This window comes from Mustela nigripes, chromosome 18 (genome assembly GCF_022355385.1).
Source record: "Mustela nigripes isolate SB6536 chromosome 18, MUSNIG.SB6536, whole genome shotgun sequence".
NCBI classification, from domain to species: Eukaryota; Metazoa; Chordata; class Mammalia; order Carnivora; family Mustelidae; genus Mustela; species Mustela nigripes.
The window spans coordinates 33,803,780-33,828,050 of NC_081574.1; the positions used below are offsets into that span (position 1 = coordinate 33,803,780).

At 37.7% G+C, this 24,271-nt stretch overlaps 1 protein-coding gene across 2 annotated transcripts; it reads left to right on the top strand.

The window, feature by feature from the left end:
* Positions 1-24,194, top strand: DDHD2 (DDHD domain containing 2). 2 transcript variants are annotated; one of them, XM_059384434.1, is made up of 18 exons: positions 1-223; positions 1,691-1,918; positions 2,647-2,837; positions 3,434-3,523; positions 4,065-4,185; positions 5,856-5,945; positions 7,088-7,223; positions 10,052-10,260; positions 10,534-10,601; positions 11,664-11,786; positions 13,122-13,217; positions 14,240-14,368; positions 14,475-14,630; positions 14,900-15,002; positions 15,141-15,311; positions 15,970-16,132; positions 21,218-21,325; positions 21,669-22,003. In XM_059384434.1, the coding sequence occupies exons 2-17, from the start codon at positions 1,699-1,701 to the stop codon at positions 21,297-21,299; spliced, it is 2,148 nt and encodes a 715-aa protein (XP_059240417.1). In that variant the 5' UTR covers positions 1-223; positions 1,691-1,698; the 3' UTR covers positions 21,300-21,325; positions 21,669-22,003. The 2 variants fall into 2 exon arrangements, with proteins under 2 accessions (XP_059240417.1, XP_059240416.1); XM_059384433.1 differs by lacking the exon at positions 21,669-22,003 and adding an exon at positions 22,010-24,194 and having other exon boundaries at positions 2-223.
* Positions 24,195-24,271: the final 77 nt, after the last annotated feature.

Genomic DNA, 24,271 nt, shown 5'->3' on the forward strand with positions numbered 1-24,271 from the left:
CGCCGCGGCCCGCACCACCTCACCTCTGCTCTCCGTAGACCGACCCGCTGCTCGCCCGCTGGGAGCGCAGTGGAGCCCAGTGTTGGGTCCGAGCCTGGCGGGGCCGCAGGCTCCGCCCTGCTGCGCTCCGCCCCGCCTGGGCTCGGGGGAAAGGCCGCCGCGGGGACATGTCGTGCCCCGCTCAGCGAGGGCAGGAGTGTGTGAAAGGCAGCGGGGCTGTCAGGTGAGCCCGCGACGGCGTGTTGGGGTGGGCGGCTGGGCGGAGGGAAGCCACTGGGCTGCGGGTTGGAGGCATTGCGGGATGGGGATGCCGGTGGCGGAGGAGGACGCGATGCCTGAGGCAGAGAAGAGAGGTGCTGTGTGGACCACCACGGTGGCGGGGAGCGGGGAAGTGACCTCGGTCCGGGTGAAGGGGCCAGGCTTGCCTTAGTACGGACTGCGCTTGTTCCATCGGTGGCTCCGCTCCTCTCTGCAGGGCTGCAAGCGGGAGGAGGCAAGTCCCCGAGCTCTGAGGTCCCATATCTGGGCTGCAGGAGGCCCAGGGTTGTGGGGGGAGAGGGATGCGCCAAGGTGGCGGAGGTAAATTGGTGTCAGGAAGAAAGGTGAAGCGGCCGAAAGGCTGGAGAGCGTTGGCCCAGAGGAGGCCAGGAGTTTGCCATCCCGCTGCTCTCGGTGCTGAGATACCAATAATGCTCATTCCCCTCAAACTGAGTACACTCGCGTGTGTGAAGTGTTCCTTGCCTGGTGGTCTGAGTGTTGAAGGGGTAGGACCACACAGGTCACAGTCGTGTTTGAGAGAAGGAGGCATTTGAGGTCACTTGTTACTTTTCTCCTGAGACTTGGACGGTGGGAGTGGGTGCGCGCGTGCGCACAGTGGCTCAAACTAGGGTTCGTGTTTTCAGAATTTGTGCCCTAGTCACTAATTAAGTACACTTCAAGGATCAATAGAAGGTGACAGGGTCTTAAGTGAATAGTTTTACTTTCAGTATTTTAAGATTCCGATAAGCATTTAAGTGTGTAATGATAGGGGCCTGGAGCCTAACATCTAGGTGTTATTAAGACAGGTGGAGTAAATTTTTTGCCTTTAGTAATAGATTTAGATTGAAATTGGGGTAAGATGTTTTGTTGCAATCAAGTTTTTGACCATGTGTTTCTTCTGATTCTGGGTTTGTCTTTTTTTTCTTTTTTTTAAGTCATTTTAATTTTATTTTTAAAAATTTGTATTTATTCGAAATACAGAGAGAGAGAGTGAGCAAGAGCAGGAGCAGGGGAAGGAGCAGAGGGAGAAGGATACTCCCCGCTGAGCAGGGAGCCCAGTGTCGTGCAGGGCTCCAGAGCCAAGGGCCTTGAGATCATGACCTGAGCCAAACGCAGGTGCTTAATTGGCAGAATCATCCAGGGCCCCCTCTGGTTTGTCTATATTAAAGCCACGCAGTTTTCTGAGAGAATTGGGAAATCAGTGTAAGGTGGTTGGACTGACTATAAAAAGCATTTTGTTTAAACCTCCCCTCAAATTCAGCTGTTAATTTGCATGTTATTTCTGTATTGAGTTATGTGGCCCCTTGAGATTTTCTTTTCCAGAAATGACACCTTAAAATGACCAGTTGTGTGTGTGTGAGAGAGAGAAATTTCACTTTTAATAGAAGAAAAATGATTTTTCCCAATAGTTTTCTTGTGTCTTGTCTTTTAGAGAGCGAAATGTCATCAGTGGAATCACACCAGGAACAATTGTCCCAGTCAGATCCATCCCCGTCACCAAACTCATGTAGTTCCTTTGAGCTGCTAGACATGGACACTGGCAGTTTGTATGAGCCAGTTTCTCCTCATTGGTTTTATTGTAAAATAATAGATTCTAAGGAGACATGGATTCCTTTCAACTCTGAGGATTCACAGCAGCTGGAAGAGGCATATGGATCTGGTAAGATGGAAATGACTTCTGATAGATTAAGACTATTTCTCTCAGTCTACTATAATAGTTCTTATATTGAGTGCTGTTAAAAATATTAGATTTTTTTCTAGTTTTCTCTGTAGCATTTTTTTGGGCCATTCTCTTCTGTAGCATATTTATATAGAAATAGAAGTTTTATATTACTAACCAGTCACATTATAATATTTAAGAATTTGGTTTATATTTGAAAACAGTACTTAATATAATTTCTGCATAGTTATCTAATTCTATTTCTTATATTCTAACATGTTTCAGTTTTTCTTTATGAAGAATGGAGACATGTCACATTGCAAAAGAATGAATTCTAACTTGTTACTTGTTTTTTCTTCCTTTATGAAACAAGAATGATGCTGGTAACTTTTATCATTATGATGGTCATGGTTGTTAATTTACTTTTTGGCCTCAAGAAAAAATTCAGAAAGCCTTATATACTTTGTTTAATGGGACACTACTGTCTCAGAAAAAGAACAAAACAGTATTTGGGTATTATTTTTTTCATGTTTCATTAAAGCCAAGAATAGTTTTGATGGTTTGTGAATTAGTTAAAAAATATCAATTCCATTTTGTTTAATGTTTAGGCAAGTAGAATATGTTCATTCTTAAGTCTCGTTACATTATTTAGAGTATAACTCAGAATTGTATTTTGGGAGGTTTATTTTGATATATGTACTTCTTTCCCCCTTTGCAATCCTTGATAGGAAAAGATTGTAATGGGAGAGTTGTCCCCACTGATGGGGGCAGATATGATGTGCATTTGGGGGAGAGGATGCGGTATGCTGTATACTGGGATGAGCTAGCGTCAGAAGTGAGACGATGTACCTGGTTTTACAAAGGAGACAAAGATAATAAGTATGTTCCCTACTCAGAGAGCTTCAGCCAAGTATTAGAGGTATTCCTTTGAGCCCTTTTGACTTATTTTCATTTTTTTCTTCTTCTATTTAGTAGTCTTTTCTTGTGACTTGTTTTTGTGAAATTTCTAGAGTTTGTTGTATCTGGATCCATTTATAGCATATCTTTTGTTAGTTTCAAGATAAAGTAGTTTTTATTTTCAGATTTTAAGATACTATGTAGAGTGTTATGCCTTTAAGTTAAAAATTTTTCCCTAATGGTGATCATTGTTAATAATATTTAAATTATGACCACAGGATTGGTCTTTTAGCCTTTTATTTTTCTGGCTGGAAACAGTCTGAAATTTGCTTTCTTTAAATTGCTTTCTTTAAATTGGAGTAGACATTAATATTATTGAAAGAAGTATATCAGAATATGAATAGTGATTTTCTGTAGTCTAGATGATGAAAATAAGAGGGAATTTTTTTGCTGTATACTATTATCTGTTGTAATTTTAAAAGAATTTTCAAATATTTGATACATTAGAGTTGGATATTTTTACCTAATTGTTTATCTAGCAGTATTCTTGTAAAAAAAAAGTTCAGTTTTAATAGAAAAGCTATTAGAGAAATCTAATGAAATGTATTTTCTGTTAAGGAGACATACATGCTTGCTGTAACTCTGGATGAGTGGAAAAAGAAACTGGAGTCTCCTAACAGAGAAATTATTATATTACACAATCCAAAGGTAAAGCAAATTAAGCTTTCTTTCATGTGGGATTAAAGGTTAATTGCATTACTACGGAGAGCTTAATTGGTTTCTTTTTCATAGCGATTCTATTTAGGATACCCTTTGGAAATTTTTACATTGCATTCACAATTATGAAACTTGTAGCCAGTGCCACCATTTTTTTACCTTCTTCACCTTATACAAAACAGTTTTCTTAGGGAAAATTACAACACTATAAATTAAGAATATCACTGACACATTATGTGGGCATATTTTACATGTGTAGGGTATTATTGAAAGATCTGTTAGCCTGATTTTTTTTCTTTTTGGCTTTATTGAGGTATAATTGACAAAGGCATAAGGTATTTAATATGTACAACATTGGCCTACTGTATTTTCAGGGTTCTCATTTCAGGCCATCAGAGTTGGGTATCAAAACTCTAGTTGAGATTTGACTATGTATTCTGTCTTGAAAAACCTGTTCCTATCCCTGAGAATGTATAAATAGAGATGTCTATAATGCAGAATATATTTATTGCTTTGATCTTTTTTATTTAAGCTTATGGTGCATTACCAGCCAGTTGCAGGGTCCGATGAATGGGGTTCAACACCCACTGAACAGGGTCGACCAAGGACAGTGAAGAGAGGGGTTGAGAACATTTCTGTTGACATTCATTGTGGTAATGTTAATTGTTTATTTTTTCTTCTGATGGACTTGTTTATGACTTAGGTGGGGCAGAGGGAGAAGGAGAGAGAATCTCATGGAGATTCTGCACTGAGTGTGGAGCTGGAGGTGGGGCTCCAGCTCATGACCCTGAGATCACAACCTGAGCTGAAACTTAGTCACTGAGAATCTTAATAGATGTAAAAATCTATTTTAAAGTTGCTAAGTATATATATTGTGGGATGGGTAAAATTTGGCAGTACTAATCAAGAAGTCACTTGGTACAAATAAACTGATTTAGTCCTAATTTTAAGAAGTGTGATTCTGCCTATTTGATTAAAATTAATCAATTATTAATTCTGGTAAAATTAGTCAAAAATTAATTCTGGTAACTCCTATTGTTGAAGACTGTGAACTAAGGAAAATGTTTTCAGTGAACTTTAGTGGTTATCCATTGCTATCTAGCTGGGGCCATTTATGGTTGGTTTCACAATATATTTAACTGGATTACAAAATTCCTTTTTATCTCTGAGAGGAGATGGCTTGTTTTAGTCTTACTATAATTTAAAAAGATGAGTTTAGGGGCACCTGTCTGACTCAGTCAGGGGACTGTATGAATCCTGATCTCAGGGTTGTAAGTTCAAGCCCCATATTGGGTAGAGAGATCACTTAAATAAAAACTTTAAAAAAATTAAAAGACGAGTTTAAAATTTTAAGGTTTATATATACACCAGACATTATTGGTATAATTGATAAAAATGGACTATTAGATAAAAGCATTCTACCAGCGTTATGTTGCCTGAATTTGATTACTGTGGTTATTTAAAAAAATATTCTTAGGAAATACGTATTAAAGTATTTAAAGGGTTAAGTATTTAAAGAGGTATGATATATGCAGTCTAATAATAGATGCAACCTGCTTCCAGGTGGTTCAAGAAAATGAATGTGTGTGTAAACACACATAGAAAATAATAAAGCAAATGTAAATGTTGAAGTGTCAAATTTATAAAAAGTGTATGAGAGTGTCGATACAATTCTTTTTTTTTTTTTTTAATTTTTATTTATTTGTTTGACAGATTACAAGTAGGCAGAGAGGCAGGCAGATAGAGAGAGAGGAGGAAGCAGGCTCCCCGCCAAGCAGGAAGCCCAATGCGGGGCTCGATCCCAGGACCCTGGGACCATGACCTGAGCATGACCTGAGCAGCAGCTTTAACCCACTGAGCCACCCAGGTGCCCCGAGTGTCGATACAATTCTTTCATGTTTTCTGTAAGCTTGCAGTTATTTCAAAATGATAAGTTTAAAGTCTGAAAATTTTTTTTATAGATTTATGTCAAGATAAATTAGAAACATGGTAAAATCATTATTTTACTAAGTAAATTATAGGACTGTTTGTGTCCTTTAAATGATCTGCTTGGGATGTCTGAGTGGCTCAGTCGGTTAAGGGACTGACTTGATTTTGGCTTAGGTAATGATCTCAGGGTTACAGGATTGAGCCTCTGCTGAACTTATCTGTCTCTCTCTGTTCCTCTCCCCACTTCTCAAATGAATAAATAACTTCTTTTAAAAAAATGATTTTGTATTTTAATTTGCCCATTTTTGTAACTTATTCTTTGTGAATGTTTGACTATAAACAGAGTTTAAGACTATTTATATGAAATGTTTTTTCTTTTTACTATCATTTACAGGAGAACCTTTACAAATAGATCACTTGGTTTTTGTAGTCCATGGGATTGGACCAGCTTGTGATCTCCGCTTTCGAAGCATTGTACAGTGTGGTAGGTTTGCAAAGCATGTAAGATTAAATCATTTAAGGGGGAATATTAGTCAGTGCTCCTGTGAGCTGAGATAAAGTGTTGCTTTTAGTCTTTTATCTGCATAATAAGATTTGGAGAGCTAAAGACAGGTGGCAAGGTAGTAAAGCTTCTTAACTTAGACCTAAAGTACTAGTGAATTCCTTAGGCTAATAGTTTATAATCTTAACTAATAATTCTTGAATGAACAAGCCCTTAATCCTTATAAAATTGTTTTATGAATGTGATGGTCCTCTTTCTAACCACTCCAAATTTAAAGGGAACCAAAAAGATGATATAGTTTTTTTTTTAAATTTTTTAAAATATTTATTTATTTGACAGACTGTGAGCAGGAGAGGGAAAACAGGTGGGGTTGGAAGAGGGAGAAGCAGGCTTCCCGCTGAGCAGGGAGCCTGATGTGGGGCCTGATCCCAGGACCCTGGGATCTTGACCTGAGCTGAAGGCAAACACTTAATGGCTGTGCTGCCTAGGTGCCTCGATGATACAGTTTAAATGAATAAGAGAAACTTAAGTCATTTTTGTAATCCATAGTATGATAAAGCTCTTGATATTCTACTTGGAATATTTAGGTCATTAGTATAAGTTGATTTTAAAAGGTAGTGTCTTCTAAAACTTAATAGTACATATTCAGAGTCTCCCAACTTGGGAATCTTCTACTGGTTAATGCTTCTAAGCAGAAACCTTCTGGAAGGTTAAGACTGTTGTAGTATGAATTTCAAATAGCAGTTTTTTGGTTTTTTTAAAATCTAAAATATTGGTTAGAGGTTGTTTATAAGAATCAGAAAGTTAGTTAGGAATCTAACTGTAAGGCCATTGACAGAGTCATGTGATTTTTTTGTTTTTTTAAAAATTGAAATAGTTCCCATGACACAGAAGTTTTGAAGTTAACTTTTCTTTAGATAAAGTGTTTTGTATAGTAAAATAATGTTCTGTGTTAAGGGAATAGCTTTTGTGCACTGATATTTCCTGAATACCACTTTGCTGTTTTTCACTCAAGTAAATACGTGTTCTAAGCAAACAGAGAGAGCATAGTTATGTGATCTGTTACATCCTTATTCTCTGAATTCATTGCTTCCCTGGTATGCATATGTTAATGTCTTTTCCAGTTAACGATTTTCGCAGTGTTTCCTTGAACCTGCTGCAGACACATTTTAAGAAAGCCCAAGAAAATCAGCAGATTGGAAGGGTAGAATTTCTTCCAGTCAACTGGCATAGTCCTTTGCATTCTACTGGTGTGGATGTGTGAGTAACATCTTATGTCTTTGAGTTGTTAACTAAGATTGTAATGCATTTTCTGATCATTGATATGGTTGGGATATTTCTGCTATAGCTAATTATATAAAAATTTGTTCAATGAGAAGTTTTTTGTACTTCTGTGTCTTTTCTTAGAGATACATTATTAAATGCTGACCTGGTTAGGAGTAAAGAACTGTGTGTATTTAACAGTATGTCTTACTAGCTTATTAGTATTTCTATTATAGCTATTATTATTTCTTTAGCATTAAGACCAAACATTGCTTTATTCTTATAGTGTATAAGCATTTCCATCTTTAGATGTCAAAGCCAGCCTACCTCAAGATGTACAGAGTATTTTGTCATTCCTTTTGTGATCATATTTAGATAATATTTCCATGTTGGGGGAAAAAAAGGAAATTCCTGAACATTAAGTTATTAGCATTTATAATCCAAGTTATAATTCATACAACTTTTAAGTGATGGCTTTCTTAAATCACAAACCCTGTTTTGTTTGTTCATTTTATGGTAATGTCAGAGAAGTTTGCCTTATATTAAGGATATTTCAGAGAGCTGTAGGCTCTCCAGAAAGAAGTGTGTTCATAATATAGTTGTAGGATAGAATGGCAAATGCTTTTCTGGAAGATAAAGGAAGTAGTCAGTATTATTTCCATGTTGGTCTTGGAAATGGCTTTTCTGATTCTGTGTCTCTCAGTTCTTAATACCGTATGATTTGAGCATATTCCATATGCCAGATGTTGTAGTATGGTGTTGCTTTTACTAGATAGAGTTCACATTCTTCAGGTTTGAGCTGATGCTAAGAGGTTCCTAAGGGCAAATTGCTCCCTAAACTACAGAAGCTGTTGAATCTTTGAGGACTCTTTCTGGGTATTTTGAGAAAGCTTTAATTGGAAGTTGATTTGGATAATATCAGCATGGTTTTTCTTTTTGAGATATTCTGTTTGCCTTTGGCATCTGGTAGTCTCTCTTTCAGCTTTCAGAAATTCCGCATTGAGAAAGGGAGCTGATCCATTTATCATTTGACTTGTGATCAAAAAACCTTAATGCTGAGAATTCTAGAAAAATCATCTTTTATTTTCTGTCTTTAAAAATTCTTTATTACAGAGAATTTTGAATACAAAAATAGCTTATATAATGAATCTTCATATACAGATTATGATTACCCAGGGCAAACAAACCTCAACACATGGCCAGTTCTGCTCTATCCATTATTTTTCAACCTCTGTTTACTGCCCATCCCTCCACCATATCATTTTTGAACCAAATTTTATTATACCATTTCATCTGTAAATGTATGTTTGTATATTGGAAAGGACTTTTATTTATTTTTTAATTAACATATAATGTATTTTTTTAAAGATTTTTTATTTTATTTATTTGACAGAGACATCACAAGTAGGTAGAGAGGCAGGCAGAGAGAGAGAGAGGAGGAAGCAGGCTCCCTGCCTAGCAGAGAGCCCGATGCGGGACTCGATCCCAGGACCCTGAGATCATGACCTGAGCCGAAGACAGCGGCTTAACCCACTGAGCCACCCAGGCGCGCTAATGTATTGTTTTTATTCAGGGGTACAGGTCTGTGAATCATCAGTCTTACACAGCTCACAGCACTCATCATAGCACATACCCTCCCCAGTGACCATCACCCAGCCACTCTATCCCTCCCACCTCCCTCCGCCCCAGCAACCCTCAATTTGTTTCCTGAGATTAAGAGTCTCTTATGGTTTGTCTCCCTGCCGGGTCCCATCTTGTTTCATTTTTCCCTCCCTTCCTCCCATGACCCCCGCCCTGCCTCTCAAATTAATTATATCAGAGAGATCATGTGATAATTGTTTTTCTCTGATTGACTTATTTCACTTAGCATAATATCCTCTAGTTCCATCCACATCATTGCAAATGGCAAGATTTGGGGGGGGGGGTTGATGGCTGCATAGTATTCCTATATCTATACCACATGTATATCTATACCACGTGTATATCTATACCACATCTTTATCCATTCATCTGTTGATGGCGGAAAGGACCTTTAAAAATATATTAACCATAACACCATTACAGACCTAAAAAAATTATTTTTTTAAAAGATTTATTTACTTATTTATTTATTTGAGAGAGCATGCATGAGCAGGGGGAGGGACAGAAGGTTGGAGAGACAAGCAGACTGCCTGCTGAGCACCCAGGTACCCGTAAAAAGTTCTTAATATCAGCACATATACAGTGTTTAAGTTTCCAGTTGTCTAGTAAATGTAATTTTATACATACACAATTTATTTATTTTGGCTAAAGATTTTATTTATTTATTTGACACAGAGAGAGAGAGAGAGATCAAACACAAGCAGGGAGACAGGGAGGTAGAGGAAGAAGCAGACTCCCTACTGAGCAAGGAGCCCGACTTGGGCCTTGATCCTAGGGCCCTGGGATCATGACCTGAGCCGAAGGCGAAGCTGAACTGACTGAGCCACCTGGGAGCCCGTTGTTGATTTGTCTTTTTTAAGTCTCTTTTAATCTCTTGATTACCTTTCCATCTCTTATCTCCTTGTAATTTGTGTATTAAAGAAGTTGTCTTGTAGAGATTCTTACTGACTTTTGCTGATCACATCGTTTTGACTTAATTAAACATGTCTCTGAGTCCTTTGTGTTTCCTATTAATAGATATTATCTCTTGTATCTTTAAATATCTAAGTCTAAGCTTGAAGGCTAAGCTGGATAATAACTTAGAGGACGTTATAGAATGTATTAGGTTTTTCTGCTTAAAATATATATGTGTGTGTGTGTGTGTGTATACATATATATTTTTTTTTCTCCCCCCCCCCCCCCAGAGATCTGCAGCGAATAACTCTGCCCAGCATTAACCGCCTAAGGCACTTCACCAATGACACAATTCTGGATGTCTTCTTCTATAATAGCCCCACCTACTGTCAGACTATCGTGGACACAGTTGCTTCTGAAATGAACCGAATATATACACTTTTTCTTCAGAGGAACCCTGATTTCAAAGGGGGTGTATCCATTGCTGGTCATAGTTTAGGTAACAAATGAATTCTCTGTGATCAGAGAGGACTATCACATATTAAGGACACCTGTTTTTGAAGTACAGTGTCTTACCTATATCACATTTAGAGGTCTAGAACTGGTCTGTGATGAAGAATTTGGAAGGGGTTGGAAGGGGGTGGTGGTGGATTGGAAAGAAAAACTTTCTGCTTCATAGATTTTGCTACATGGGTAATTGGCTTAATACTTCTTGTATAAAAGCTGTGTAGTGCCAATACTTAGAAATTGTCCCTTCTTTCTTCTGTTTTAGGTTCACTTATACTGTTTGATATACTAACAAATCAGAAAGATTCTTTGGGGGATATGGACAGTGAAAAGGTAATTTAGATATACAGATATACTTCTCTTATACCATTTCTTTGGGCGGATTTTTAGATTTTAGATGTACTTTTTTGTCTTTTTGCTTAGTTTAGTCCCATACCATAACACATTAATTTTACATTTATTTTAATTTTAATAGACTTATTTCTTGGTATCTTCTTGGATGACAGAAGCAAGATAGTCATAAGCTTCCACAAATATTTTCCACATTCTAAAATAACTATAGATATCTTATTTTCCATTATAAATATGTACTTCTCTTCTGTTATTAGAATTATAGAATCATCTATAATCAGTTCAATTATAGAATCATTGAACTGAAAGGGAGTTTACATATAAGGAAATGAAGAATGAATTGGACACAAAATGATATAATTTGTAGAAATTCCCTTTGAAAGCAGTGGGGGGGACTTGGTGTTTAAACATCTTTTGTAGGGTGCCTGGGTGGCTCAGTCAGTTAAATGCCTGCCTTTGGCTCCCGTCATGATCCCAGGGTCTTGGGATCGAGCCCTGAGTCTGGTTCTCTGCTCAGCGGGGAGTCTGCTTCTGTCTCCCTCCTCCGCTCGCCCTGCTTGTGCTCTTTCACTCTCTCACATAAATAAATAAATAAAATCTTTAAAACAAAGCATCTGTAAAACAAAGTCCTGTGACACATTATAGTTTTGAATTAGTATTTAGCATATACTATCTTGTATGTTTTCTCTTTTTATATAAGTGTCTTATTTCTGTTGTTGGACTGTGAGTTCTTCCAAGACGGGCTTTATTTTAGATTGTTTTATGTCTTAAATGCTCTTTCTGTAATAAGAACTCAATGAATGTTTTGGTAATGAAGAACACTTTGATAATCATTCATGCATTCATTTAAAAACATTGTTTCAACTAAAGTTGCATACTTAGAGATTACTTAATTTATATTTTGTACAAATTACAATTTATTTAAAATTATGTATATCTTTATATAGAACTCTTATATAGTACATTATTTTTATTGCTAGTAGTACTAATAAAGGACCGTCTAAATGAATTTAGAGAATATGAGCTTTACAATTTAATTTTTAGGATGCACCAAATATTGTCATGGATGAAGGAGACACACTGACGCTAGAGGAAGATTTGAAGAAACTTCAACTCTCTGAATTCTATAATCTCTTTGAGAAGGAGAAAGTAGATAAGGAAGCGCTGGTAAAATAATCTTTTAAAACTTCATGCTAGGGGCGCCTGGGTGGCTCAGTGGGTTAAGCCGCTGCCTTTGGCTCAAGTCATGATCTCAGGGTCCTGGGATCGAGTTCCGCATCGGTCTCTCTACTCAGCGGGGAGTCTGCTTCCTCCTCTCTCTCTGCCTGCCTCTCTGCCTACTTGTGTTCTCTCTCTGTCAAATAAATAAATAAAATCGTTAAAAAAACAAACAAAACTTCATGCTTATACCATTTTTAATATTTTTAGGTTTATCTTCATCTTAGTGCCGACTAAGAGCCTGCCCTTCAGAAGCATTTTAGTCATAAAAACTCTGTTATCATTAGTAATGTCCTTTAGCATTATTTATGTGTTTTTTATCTTATAAAGTGATCTTTGCTTTGTTGGAGACCAAAGTTCAGAGGAGCCATATTGACAAACATACAGTGATAGAGCAAAGACTAAAAAATAACATAGCTCAGAAAACAGAGTAAGAATGAATGACCACTTATCATTCCAGCTTATTTTCTCTAATACTTCAAGAGCCGTACTGTGGCTATTTGCTTATTTGTTTTTGGTTTTCTGCCACTTTTTTTTTTCTTTTTTTTCAGGCTTGCAATACATTCATTCATTTAATAGGTATTTAGTGAATGCTTAATACGAGCAGGCATGCTCTACCATATACTTGACTAGAGATAGAGTGGTCAGTAAGGTATTAGGTAAACCATAAACATCTTATATAAACATAAACATTGTGTTTATGGCTTAGTGGGGAAGACACATATTAAATAAACATAATTAATTACAATAGTGGTAAGTTCTAAGTTGGAAAAGTACATAGTAGTATTAAGAATGTATAATAAGACTAGTAGTCTGGAAGGGTGAAGGAAGACTTAACCTTATCAGGTGAGTAGCACCTAAGCTGAGATCTTGATTGTTTAGTTTGTTTCATGCTCAGTGTTTGCTGTATGTTCTTACTGCTTATGTCCATGAATAGGGATAGAATCTTTCTCAGGACTATGACATCTACGCGTGGAAATCAAGGAATGTTCTTTTGTCATGTAGGTAGATACCCACTTCTGTAGGGTGTTTTAAATACGTGTATATGTATAATAATACAATGTAATCTGTATTACTGTAGTATTGATACTATAGTACTGATACCTTTTATTCTTCTTTAGGCTTTTATGAATAAAGTACTTTTTTCCCCTCAAAATTATTAATGATGTTGTACCAATAGGGACCCCTATTAATATAAAAAAGAATAGTAGTGCTTGGGTCTCATTCCTCTCAGAGAACAGGATATTTAATTCGAAATAAGGATATTTGATTTTCTGTACCTAGGCTTTATGTACTGACAAAGATCTTCAAGAAATGGGAATTCCCTTAGGACCAAGAAAGAAGATATTACACTACTTTAGGACCAGAAAAAATTTAATGGTATGTGTTTAATATAGCTTGTAGGATTAAATGGTTTTTGACATCCTTATATCCTCGTGCTTTGTGATGTGGTTAGGCAGCTAAGCAACTTTGTTAACTGATCTTTGGCTCTCCTTAGAAATTAAACACATTTTCTTAATTGATATCCTTAAAAAATGTTACTAGCTTCAGAAGTCTTGTCTCCCTTGGAGTCTTCCCACCATTCCATTTTTAAAAATTCCATAATCACTTTATTGAAATATAATTCATATCACATACCATAAAATTGACCCTTTTAAAGTATACAATTCAGTCATTTTTAGTGTATTTGCAGAGGTGTGTCATGATTACCACTATCTAATTTGAGAACTTTTACATCACCCTAAAAAGAAACCCCATACTCATTAGCAGTCACTCCCCATTCCCCTCTCCTGTGAACCACTGGTCTACTTTCTGTCATGGTGGATTTTGTTGTTCTGGATATTTCATCTAAATGGAATTATACAGTGTGTGGCTTTTTGTGACTGGCTTCTTTTGCTTTAGAATAATGAATTTGAGGTTTATCCATGTTGTAATAGTACTTTTACATTTAGTTTTTTCACCCACTAAATTCCTTTCCATATCTTAGCAGTTATTTTTCAACTTTGTAGCAGATTGCTTAGTTCTTATTTAAGGCCGAGTTCGTGGCCCAGTATCTCTATCATTTTGTATACCCATAGAGACATTCTACTTAAAAGGGAGTTGTGCTTCATTGAAACCCTTAGCGGCCCTCGGTGTTCCTCTTTTATCATGCTCTGCTGTTGTTTCTCTCATAATGGATGCCTAAAGTTTCAGCTGCTGCCCAGATAGCTTTGTTCACTGATTTAGAGCATGTAAGGATGTCCGTTCATCACTTAGGACAACTTTTGTTTTCATCAGCTTTATCTGTTTTCTGAGACTCTTCCTAGAATTATTCAAAACTTTCCTAAGTATCCTTTCAGACTGTGTATTTCTTTGGATATTTTTACAACATAACAGCTCCATAGAATTATTTTATTCTTTAGGGTATTAATAGACCAACCCTGCAGCCAGCTTCAGGGGTGACCATATCTGACATCCTCAAAGAACCAGGCTTCTGCAGTAAAACCAACACTACTGGAAATGGTGACTATCTGGATGTTGGCATTGGGCAGGTAACAATACTAATTATCTTGAGTCATTTCATTGCGTGCCATTGGTATGGTAGGAACAGAGGTCACTTGTTATCAGTGAGAGATACTTTTTTATCTTTTTTTCCAGGTGTCTGTAAAATACCCCCGGCTCATCTACAAACCAGAAATATTCTTTGCCTTTGGATCTCCCATTGGAATGTTCCTTACTGTCCGAGGACTAAAAAGAATCGATCCCAACTATAAATTTCCAACATGCAAAGGTTTTTTCAATATCTATCACCCTGTAAGCATTGGACAGCTCTTGTCTTTTCACCTGAATATTAGAGCTTATTGATAAAGAACATATACTTTCCTGTTGTGTTGATTTGCTTTTTTCTATACTATTTTATGGTAATGAGACAATTTACAATAGTGTGAATCTGAAAGTGATGGGGCAAAACTACTGAAGTTTTTGTTTTTTTATGAGTTTATGATTATTCTTGCCTGATACACAGTTCCTAAGGCGGTCTTTCTTCAGCAGAGGTATCTGTAGCTATTATTTTTCCTATGTAGTTTGATCCCGTGGCCTATAGGATTGAACCGATGGTGGTTCCAGGAGTGGAATTTGAGCCAATGCTAATCCCACATCATAAGGGCAGGAAGCGAATGCACTTGGGTAAGTCTGAGTGCAGAACTTTTAATTCTAGATGTCTGGTCAGTGCAGACTGACTGGACCTCATTCACTTTGTTTAACTGTGTTGGACGCTGAACTGTTTGTAAACCATTTAATGTTCTTTATTCAAATATGTTTCAGAATTGAGAGAGGGTTTGACCAGGATGAGTATGGACCTTAAGAACAACTTGCTAGGTTCACTGCGGATGGCCTGGAAGTCTTTCACCAGAGCTCCATACCCTGCTTTACAGGCTTCAGAAACTACAGAAGAAACTGAAGCAGAATCTGAATCAAGTTCAGAGAAGCTGAGTGGTCAGTGATACTGTACACTTTGATTTCCTTCATTAGGTCTGATAAGAGTCCATAGTGTGTATTTCTTACTCATGGTATAGAACCAATACTATGAGCCCTAGTGAGCCTTCCCCTCGGCTAGTCTTTTCTATGATCTAAGAGCCACAAATTATGGAAAAACATTATTTGTGAGGAAAAATGTCAAGAGTAGCTGAATATCTGGTACAGAGGCTTTAAAAGACATCCCTTACTTGGGAACTTTGGAAGTGAGGTTAGGAGCCTCCTCTGTGAAGCACCTTGCTTTCATAGGGCAATGTCCTGTATTCAATGGTCGGTTTTATTTTCCTGGCTCGGCACTAGCTAGTATGCTCTCCTCTTAATTTCACAGTTAATGTTGCATTCTTTTTGCTTTAATTTTCAAATATTAAAGATTTCTATCCTTCTATTTAGTTTATAAACCAGAGGCAAATGAATTAGCTGTCAGAGGTACGGGAAAGAAATGGGATTGAATGAGTCAGTATGCCTTGAGGAGAAGCTTTAAGGGGCTTGAGAGGTGGAAGGTGCTTTCTGAGCAGAGAATACCTCACCCTGCTGTAACCTTGGTAGTCTGAAGGGAAGTACGGACAACCTTGGATGGCCAGAAGCTTTTAGATTGTTATTATGGGTCTTCTATGTCCAGATGTTAACACAGAAGAGACCCCTGTGACAGTTAAAGAAGAAGTCCCACCCATCAATGTGGGAATGCTGAATGGAGGCCAGCGCATTGACTATGTGCTGCAAGAGAAGCCCATTGAAAGTTTTAATGAATATTTATTTGCTTTACAAAGCCATCTATGCTATTGGTAAGTGAAGTTTGTTTTTGTTTCTGGGTGTTGTTTCTTTTCTTTCTTTTTTTGGGGAGGGGTCTAATTGTTTCAAAGCTATTTGATAGATATAGGAAAGGAAGGGTAGGCTAGTGTACATTTGGGATTAGAGTGATTTCACTTTTAGACAGTTATAAAATAACACAATTATATCATTTAAATAAATCTGATTTAAACACATTGTTTTTTTACTTTGCAGTTGGGTAGAGCATGGGCTGATGATGTCAGCAACCATGAGTTCAGCTAGTTTAGTTTTAAAAGTGGTGTCTTTTGGTCATTGGTGGGGGAAAGGAAGGGTACATATTATTGAACTGGAACAAATACATTACTGTTGCTAAAAGTATTGTAAACTCATTTGAAAGTATTTACAATAGCTAGATCAGAATTTATTATTTTCATTTTAAGTTTATACTTTTAATATTTAAATGTTTCTTCCAGATTTATTGATATAATTTACACATTGTATAAGATGTTCAACATGATTTGATACATGTATATATTGTGAAATGATTAACACCTCCATCACTTTACATAATTACTCTGTGTACACACACACTGTGTGTGATGAGAACATTTAAGAATTACTCTCTTAGCAACTTCCAAGTATATGATACGGTATTATTAATTCTAGTACCATGTTGTACATTAAATCCCCACAACTGGACACCTGGGTGGCTCAGTGGGTTAAGCCGCTGCCTTCGGCTCAGGTCATGATCTCAGGGTCCTGGGATCGAGTCCCACATCGGGCTCTCTGCTCAGCAGGGAGCCTGCTTCCTTCTCTCTCTCTCTCTGCCTGCCTCTCCATCTACTTGTGATTTCTCTGTCAAATAAATAAATAAAATCTTTAAAAAAAAAATAAATCCCCACAACTTATTCAACAGAATTAATCATTATTAAATATAATTATCTGATGGGTTATAGAATGGATTACTAATGCTTATTGAAATTCATACATTATAACAGAAAAGAACATAATCAGCAAATAAATTGAAACTAAAGAAAAAGATAGCTAGGAAAATAAGATGGATGGGTAATAAGGCTTCAGAAATGCATGCGTTTAGGTTTTCTTTTAAGATTTTATTTATTTATTTGTTAGAGAACAAGTAGAGAGAGCAGGAGGCAGAGGAAGAAGACGACTCCTTGCTGAGCAAGGAGCCCGATGTGGGACTTGATCCCAGGATCCTGGGATCATGATCTGAGCTGAACGCAGATGCTTAACTGACTGAGCCACTTAAATTGTGATTCTTTATTTAATTTTTAAAAAGTTTTTATTATATTTTACTTTCTAAATGTTTTTTAAATTCATTCATTTGAGAAAGAGACCATGAGAGCGTGAGCAGGGGAGAGGGGAGGAGAGAAAAAGAGGGAGGGAGGGAGAAGGAGAAGCAGACTCCTTGCTAAGCAGGAAACCCTACATGGGGCTGGATCCCAGGACAATTCCAGGTCTGGGCTCAATCCTAGGACCCTGAGATGATGACCTCAGCCAAAGGCAGATGCCTAACCAACTGAACCACCCAGGTGCCTTGTTTTTTTAAGTTTTTATTTAAATTTCAGTTAGTTAATATATAGTGTAATATTAGTTTCATATGTACAATTTAGTGCTTCAGTACTTCCAGATAGCTGGTGCTCATCACAAGTGCACTCCATAATCCGCATCACCTATTTAACTCTTCCCCTTATGTACCAACCCTCTGGTAACCATCAGTTTGTTCTCTATAGTTAAGAGTCTATTTCTTGGTTTATGTCTTTTTTTTTTCTTTGCTCATTTATTTGATTTCTTAAATTCCACATAGGAGTGAAATCATATAGTATTTGTCTTTCTCTGACTTATTTCACTTGGCATAATACTCTCTAGCTCCATCCTTGTCATTGCAAGTGGCAAGACTTCATTCTTATTTGTGGCTGACTGGTATCACGCTGTGTGTATATACCACCTATCTCTATCCATTCATCTATCGATGGACACTTGGGCTGTTTTCATAATTTGGCTGCTGTTGATAATGCTGCTATAAACATTGGGGTCCTCAGTGGCACAGTTAGTTGAGTGCCCAGTTCTTGGTTTTGGCTTGGGTTGTGATCTCGGGGTGGTGGGATTAAGCCCCATGTTGGGTTCTGTGCACAGTGCAAAGTCTTCTGGAGACTCACCCTCTCTCTCCCTAAGCCCCTCCTCCCTATACTTCCTTGCTCTCTCAAGTAAATAAATCTTTTTTTTTAAAAAGATTTTATTTATTTATTTGACAGAGAGATCACAAGTAGGCAGAGAGGCAGGCAGAGAGAGAGAGAGAGGGAGAAGGAAACAGGCTCCCTGCTGAGCAGAGAACCTAATTCGGGCTTGATCCCAGGACCCTGCGATCATGACCTGAGCCGAAGGCAAAGGCTTAAACCGACTGAGCCACCCAGGCAACCTTCAAATAAATCAATCTTTAAAAAAATTGGGGGGCACCTTCATGGCTTTGTTGGTTGAGCCTCTCCCTCTAGCTCAGGTCATGATCTCTGGGTCCTGGGATTGAGCCTAGCATTGGGCTTGGTCAGCAGGGAGTCCTTGGTCCCTTGCTCAGCAGGGAGTCTGCTTTCCCCTTTCCTTCTCTCTGCCCCCCCCCCCCGGTTTTGGTCTCTGTCAAATAAGTAAATAAAATCTTAAAAAAAAAAAAAATCGGGATACATGAATCCCTTTGAACTAGTGGGTTTCTGAGATTCTGGTTGTGATTGCAGATATTTTGTCTACAGATGAATTTGGGGAGAATTGACATCTGAATAATGCTGAGTCTTCTGATCCACAAACACAGTATCTCTCTGTATTTTGGTCTTTAATTTCCCTTAGCAATGTTTTGTAGTTTTCAGTGTATGTATTTTGCGTACTATAGGGTTTTTTTGAATTCTGCTTATTTATTCATGAGAGACCACATGAGCATGTGAGCAAGGGGAAGGAGAAGGAAGAGAGGAAGAAGCAGGCTCCCCACCAAGCAGGGAGCCCGATGTGGGGCTCAATCCGAGGACCCTGAATCATGACCTAAGCTGAAGGCAGATGGCCAACCTACTAAGCCATCTAGGCACCCCACACTATAGTTTTTAAGTTGCACGCCTTGTATGCTCCTTTCTCTCTTCAGATCAGATCAATCTTTTGCCTTTTACTTAAAAAAAAAAGAAATTGCATTCCTCCAGTTATGAATAAGATTGAGCATCTTGACATATATTTCAGGACCATTTTTGTTTCCTTTTCTGGGAGTTTTCTATATTCTTTATTCTCTTTTATATTGAAATGTTTTTTTATTGTTGATCAGTCTGTGACGAGTTGCAAATGCCTTTTCCCCAGTTTGTCTTTGACAATTGAAAAGATTGATTTTTATGTGGTCATATTGATTTTTCCTTTCTGGCTTCTAGAATGTGTCATACTTAGATCTTCCTTATCCTCTGAAGAATGCCTTACCACAGTTTATTATGATATTTTATGGTTTCATTTTTACATGTGAATGTTTGATTCACTTTGGATTTATTCCAGGGACAGGTATAGATCAGCTCAGGTCATTTTCCAGATGCCTCTCATTTGTCACAACACCGTTAGTGGATTTGAGAGTCTCACTTTATTAAATTCCTATATAGATTTAGGACTATTTCTGAACTTCTTTTCTCTTGATCCATTTATTTATGCACCAGGATCACACCATTTGAATATCTTGTTTAGCTAATACCCCTTGACTGGCATAGGAATTTAACCTTAAGTCTGTGTATGGGATTTCTGGGGGATAGAAAAAGCATATGAATCCAATGAAACTTTACTTATATTTTGGAAAAATATATCCCCCCCAAAAAAATATATATATATATAATCATAATCTTTTCTGGGGAGAAATCCATTGGTTTCATTAGATTCTCAAGTAGATACATGATTCAAAAAATGTTAAACCACAGATCTAGAGAAATGTTTGCTATATATCCTTAAGGCAGTCCTTCATGATGTTAATCAAATTTCTTTATGAACTAGATATAAGTAATTGCTTGGGCACACACAGAATGGTATCTGGAAGATACATAAGGAACTGGTAACTTGATTGTCAGAAGATGGGAACTAGTGGTTAACAGAGGTGGTAGTGAAACTTCATTATAACACTCTTTTAGATCTTGATTATGAACTATACGATTATACTTTTTTTTTTTTAAGATTTTATTTATTTATTTGACAGAGAGAGATCACAAGTAGGCAGAGAGGCAGACAGAGAGTGGGGGTGAAGCAGGCTTCCCGTTGAGCAGAGAACCAGATGCAGGGCTCGATCCCAGGACCCTGAGATCATGACCTGAGCTGAAGGCAGAGGCTTAACCCACTGAGCCACCCAGGTGCCCCTATATATTTTTAAAAAGGTAAATTGGTCCAGTTGGTCACCTTAAAAACTTAAGGTAACCAGCTGGATGGGTCTTCCATATTATTCCAAGAAGACGTTCTGTGGAAAGGGAACAGTTCTTGCCTGGTTATTTACTACTAGCTTTTTTTGTATTACCAGACATGATGCTAGACTTTTTAAAAAAAATTGTGGTTGATATACAATTTTATATTAGTTTCAGGTGAATTACTGCTAGTGAATTGGACAATTCAGTGCTCACCATAAGGGTAGCCGCCATACATTATTACAATATTATCAACTATATTCCCTGTGGTATACTTTTCATCTCCATGACTTACTCATTTTATAACTTGAAATTTGTACCTCTTAATCCCCTTCATCTATTTCATCCATCCCCCCACCCCTCTCCCTTCTGGCAACCACGTTGTTCTTTGTATGTATATGAGTCTGGTTTTTGTTCATTTGTTTTGTTTTTTAACTTCCACATATACGTGAAATCTTACGGCTTTTGTCTCTTACTTCACTTAGCATCCTCTAGGTCGATCCACACTATGGCAAATGGCAAGATTTCATTGTTCTTTATGGCTAAGTAATACTCCACTGTAAAATGAACTTTTGAGAAAAATGAACTTGTAAGGTGGTTGTGTAGATTACATGAGAGAATATATGTAAAGCATCTAGTATAAACGTTAGTTTCTTCTTACAACTTAAGTTTTTCTCTTTACAGGGAGTCTGAAGATACGGTATTGCTGGTCCTCAAAGAAATCTACCAAACCCAGGGCATCTTCCTTGATCAGCCTTTACAGTAAAAATGAACCATATATGGCTGCTTAATGTAAGTTTTTAAATGTCATGTATGCAGCATAGTTCCTACATACTGACATGTTATGAGGAACAGTGTAGGCTTGAGCTCTTTATAAACGTACTTTTCTGTTGCCTGTCACCAAGATCTAGGTTATTGTTCATTTTTAGAGGGACTCTGGTTAAAATTGCTGAGGAATAAGTGCAATAGCCCATTTAGACGAAGAGTGTGTGTGTGTGTTTGCTGGTGACTTAGTCCAGTAACACCTGTCACTTTTTTAGGATCTAAACTCAGAATCTAAATAGTTCTTATCATTTAAGTTACCACGGCAACAGTTACAATTTTATTTTTATTTTTATTTTTATTTTTTTTTAAGATTTTATTTATCAGAGAGAGAGAGAGAGAGCAAGCACAGGCAGACAGAATGGCAGACAGAGGCAGAGGGAGAAGCAGGCTCCCTGCGGAGCAAGGAGCCCGATGTGGGACTCGATCCCAAGACGCTGGGATCATGACCTGAGCCGAAGGCAGCTGCTTAACCAACTGAGCCACCCAGGCGTCCCAACAGTTACAATTTTAATGACGAAGAGCCCATCCTGAGATTTAAGTTCCTCAGCTTCTTAGATGTTTAATAGAAAGTTCATGCATTAGACTCCCGAATTCTGCCTGGTCGCCTTCCAGTTGTGACTGCATCGTGACCTCTGTTCCACTCTTCCCTAGACGGACACTGAAGGATCCTCCCCCAGAAAATCCGCCTGCTTGTTGCTGCAGTTTCCCTCTCCTCAGCCGTGTCATTCCTGCATGTTGCCTGTCACTTACTTACCACTGGGGTCTTTGGAAGATAATCTTGTTATCTCAGAAGTGAGAGAAAAAGCAAAGGGAAGACCCTATTACTTTTTACCACTGGCTTCATAGAAGCACTTGCCACTCTTCATAGTGGGGTTTGTTTGCATCTTTAATTTTGGATGATAAGGGCCATCCTCTATTGCTTATTATTTGAGATAGTATGAAGTCTTTTTTGAGTTTTATTTATTTTGGCTTGGTAGAAATTTTTCTAGGAAATTATTACTTATCTTTAGAAAATGTTTCAGTTTGTAAGCAGGCTCTGGAGATTAGAAGGCATTTTGGGGTGCGCTCATCTCTCATTGCTGTTCTCTGCATTTGGAGGCTAAGTGGGGGTGGAGTTGGGCAGCTTCCTTCGAGCAGCGTTTGTTTCCTACAAGTACTGTGTGAAGGCCTGAAGTGTAGCTCACACACAGTATTGTTTACTCTCTGCAGCGGACAGCTGACTGCAAGGATTCGCTGATGCTATTCATTGTTTTCCCAGCTGTTCGAGCTGCTCTCAGAGTCTTCAGTGGATAGTTTAGTTCCTATTAGGTGCATCTTTATAAAGCAAAGATGTTATATATTCTAGACCTGTCCTTTTATATTATGCTTCAAATGGGGAGACTCTAGATGACATCTTAGTTATTTGATAGTAACTTCTGTTCTTAAGTTGAGGGCAAAGTCATAAGGGCTGACAAAACCTGAAATCCCATAGCCTTGACAGTAGTACATTTAAGGTGAAATAGAATTTGTGCAAGTCAACCACGATATTCACTTGAGTGAAGGCAGTATTGTGTGTCCTCTTTGAAGACATTTTGTAAACACCATTGCCTGCTTAGGTACCCATAATCCAGAGAGCTTATTTAATAGCCTCATGGCACAGGTAGTGTTGGCTGGGCAGGTAGCTTCGGCTGGGAGAAATATTTCTTATTCTGAAAGAAAAATCTGTGCAGCCAGTGCAGAGTCTGTGTCAGAACATGCGAAGTGAGATGTATGTACCTTGCAGATGACGGGTGCATATAGACTGATATTTTCCAGGGCATCTGCTCACCACTGTGCTGTATATTCTTTTTCATTGGTCAGAGTTTGTCACTGACCTTGCAGTTCTCTCTGTGATAGTCCTTTACCCTCTCCTCCAACTCTATAGGCCTCTCTGTTTATAAAGTGGAATAGGCAGGCAAACTGTGTTTTGTTTTTTATAAAAAAGGGTTTTTTTGTAAATGTATCATGGTTATCCAGTGCATTGGCATTTAACATTTACTTAAGCCATCCGTGTGACAGCCGTGATCTCTATCCCTTTCCAGAGAAACGGAAAGGGAAGGTTAATCACTGTCACCTTAGAGATGGCAGAGGTAGGGCTGGGCTGGGTACAGGATCCATTCCTGGCCTTTACTTGTCCATCTGCTTATAGACTAATGCTGAGCCACTAAGAAGTGTCAGATATATGGAATACTTTTATTTTCTTTACTATATAAGCTGAGTTTGAAGTAAGGGTTACTGAGAATTAAGTAGCATTCAATTATATTTTAAAGGAGAAGCTTTTGTCAAGTTGTTGTCTTCAAATTTAAATTTATTCTTCATATTAGCAGAATAGCTTAAGAGTAAACCAAAGGATAAGCAAGAAAGAATGAGTCCCTATAACCAAAGATGAACAGCATAACCCTGGATAGCTAGATAAACCACTGTTGGTACTAAGAAAAGTTTTCTGACGGTGAGGGGCAGACGACTATAAAGGAGTTCCTATCTCGTCTCTCCACCTACGGTATCATTGTGGTTGTGTAGTACACAGGTTAATAAGCTTGATTTAAATTCTTTATTTAGCTGTGTTATTTGCACTATTTCGGTTGTATCATGTGCAATCTCTTGACCAAGCCTACTTTTAAACTCTGTAGGGTATCATTTTATACATAGTCCCCGCTACAGAATTTGTATTGCTTATCTCAGCAAGAAATTGTGTGCACGGAAAGATTAAAAGCACTGATTAGCTTTCTAATATTTTGCACTTTTTGAAATGTTTGTTTTTTACATGATTCTATTTAAAAGTTTATGAAATACTGAAATAAAACCATATTGGCCAGTTGCCTACTTTTATCTGGTTCGATCCATTATACAGAAAATGAATACAGTAATCATTTTCTTCCCCTTTATGTTATTAAA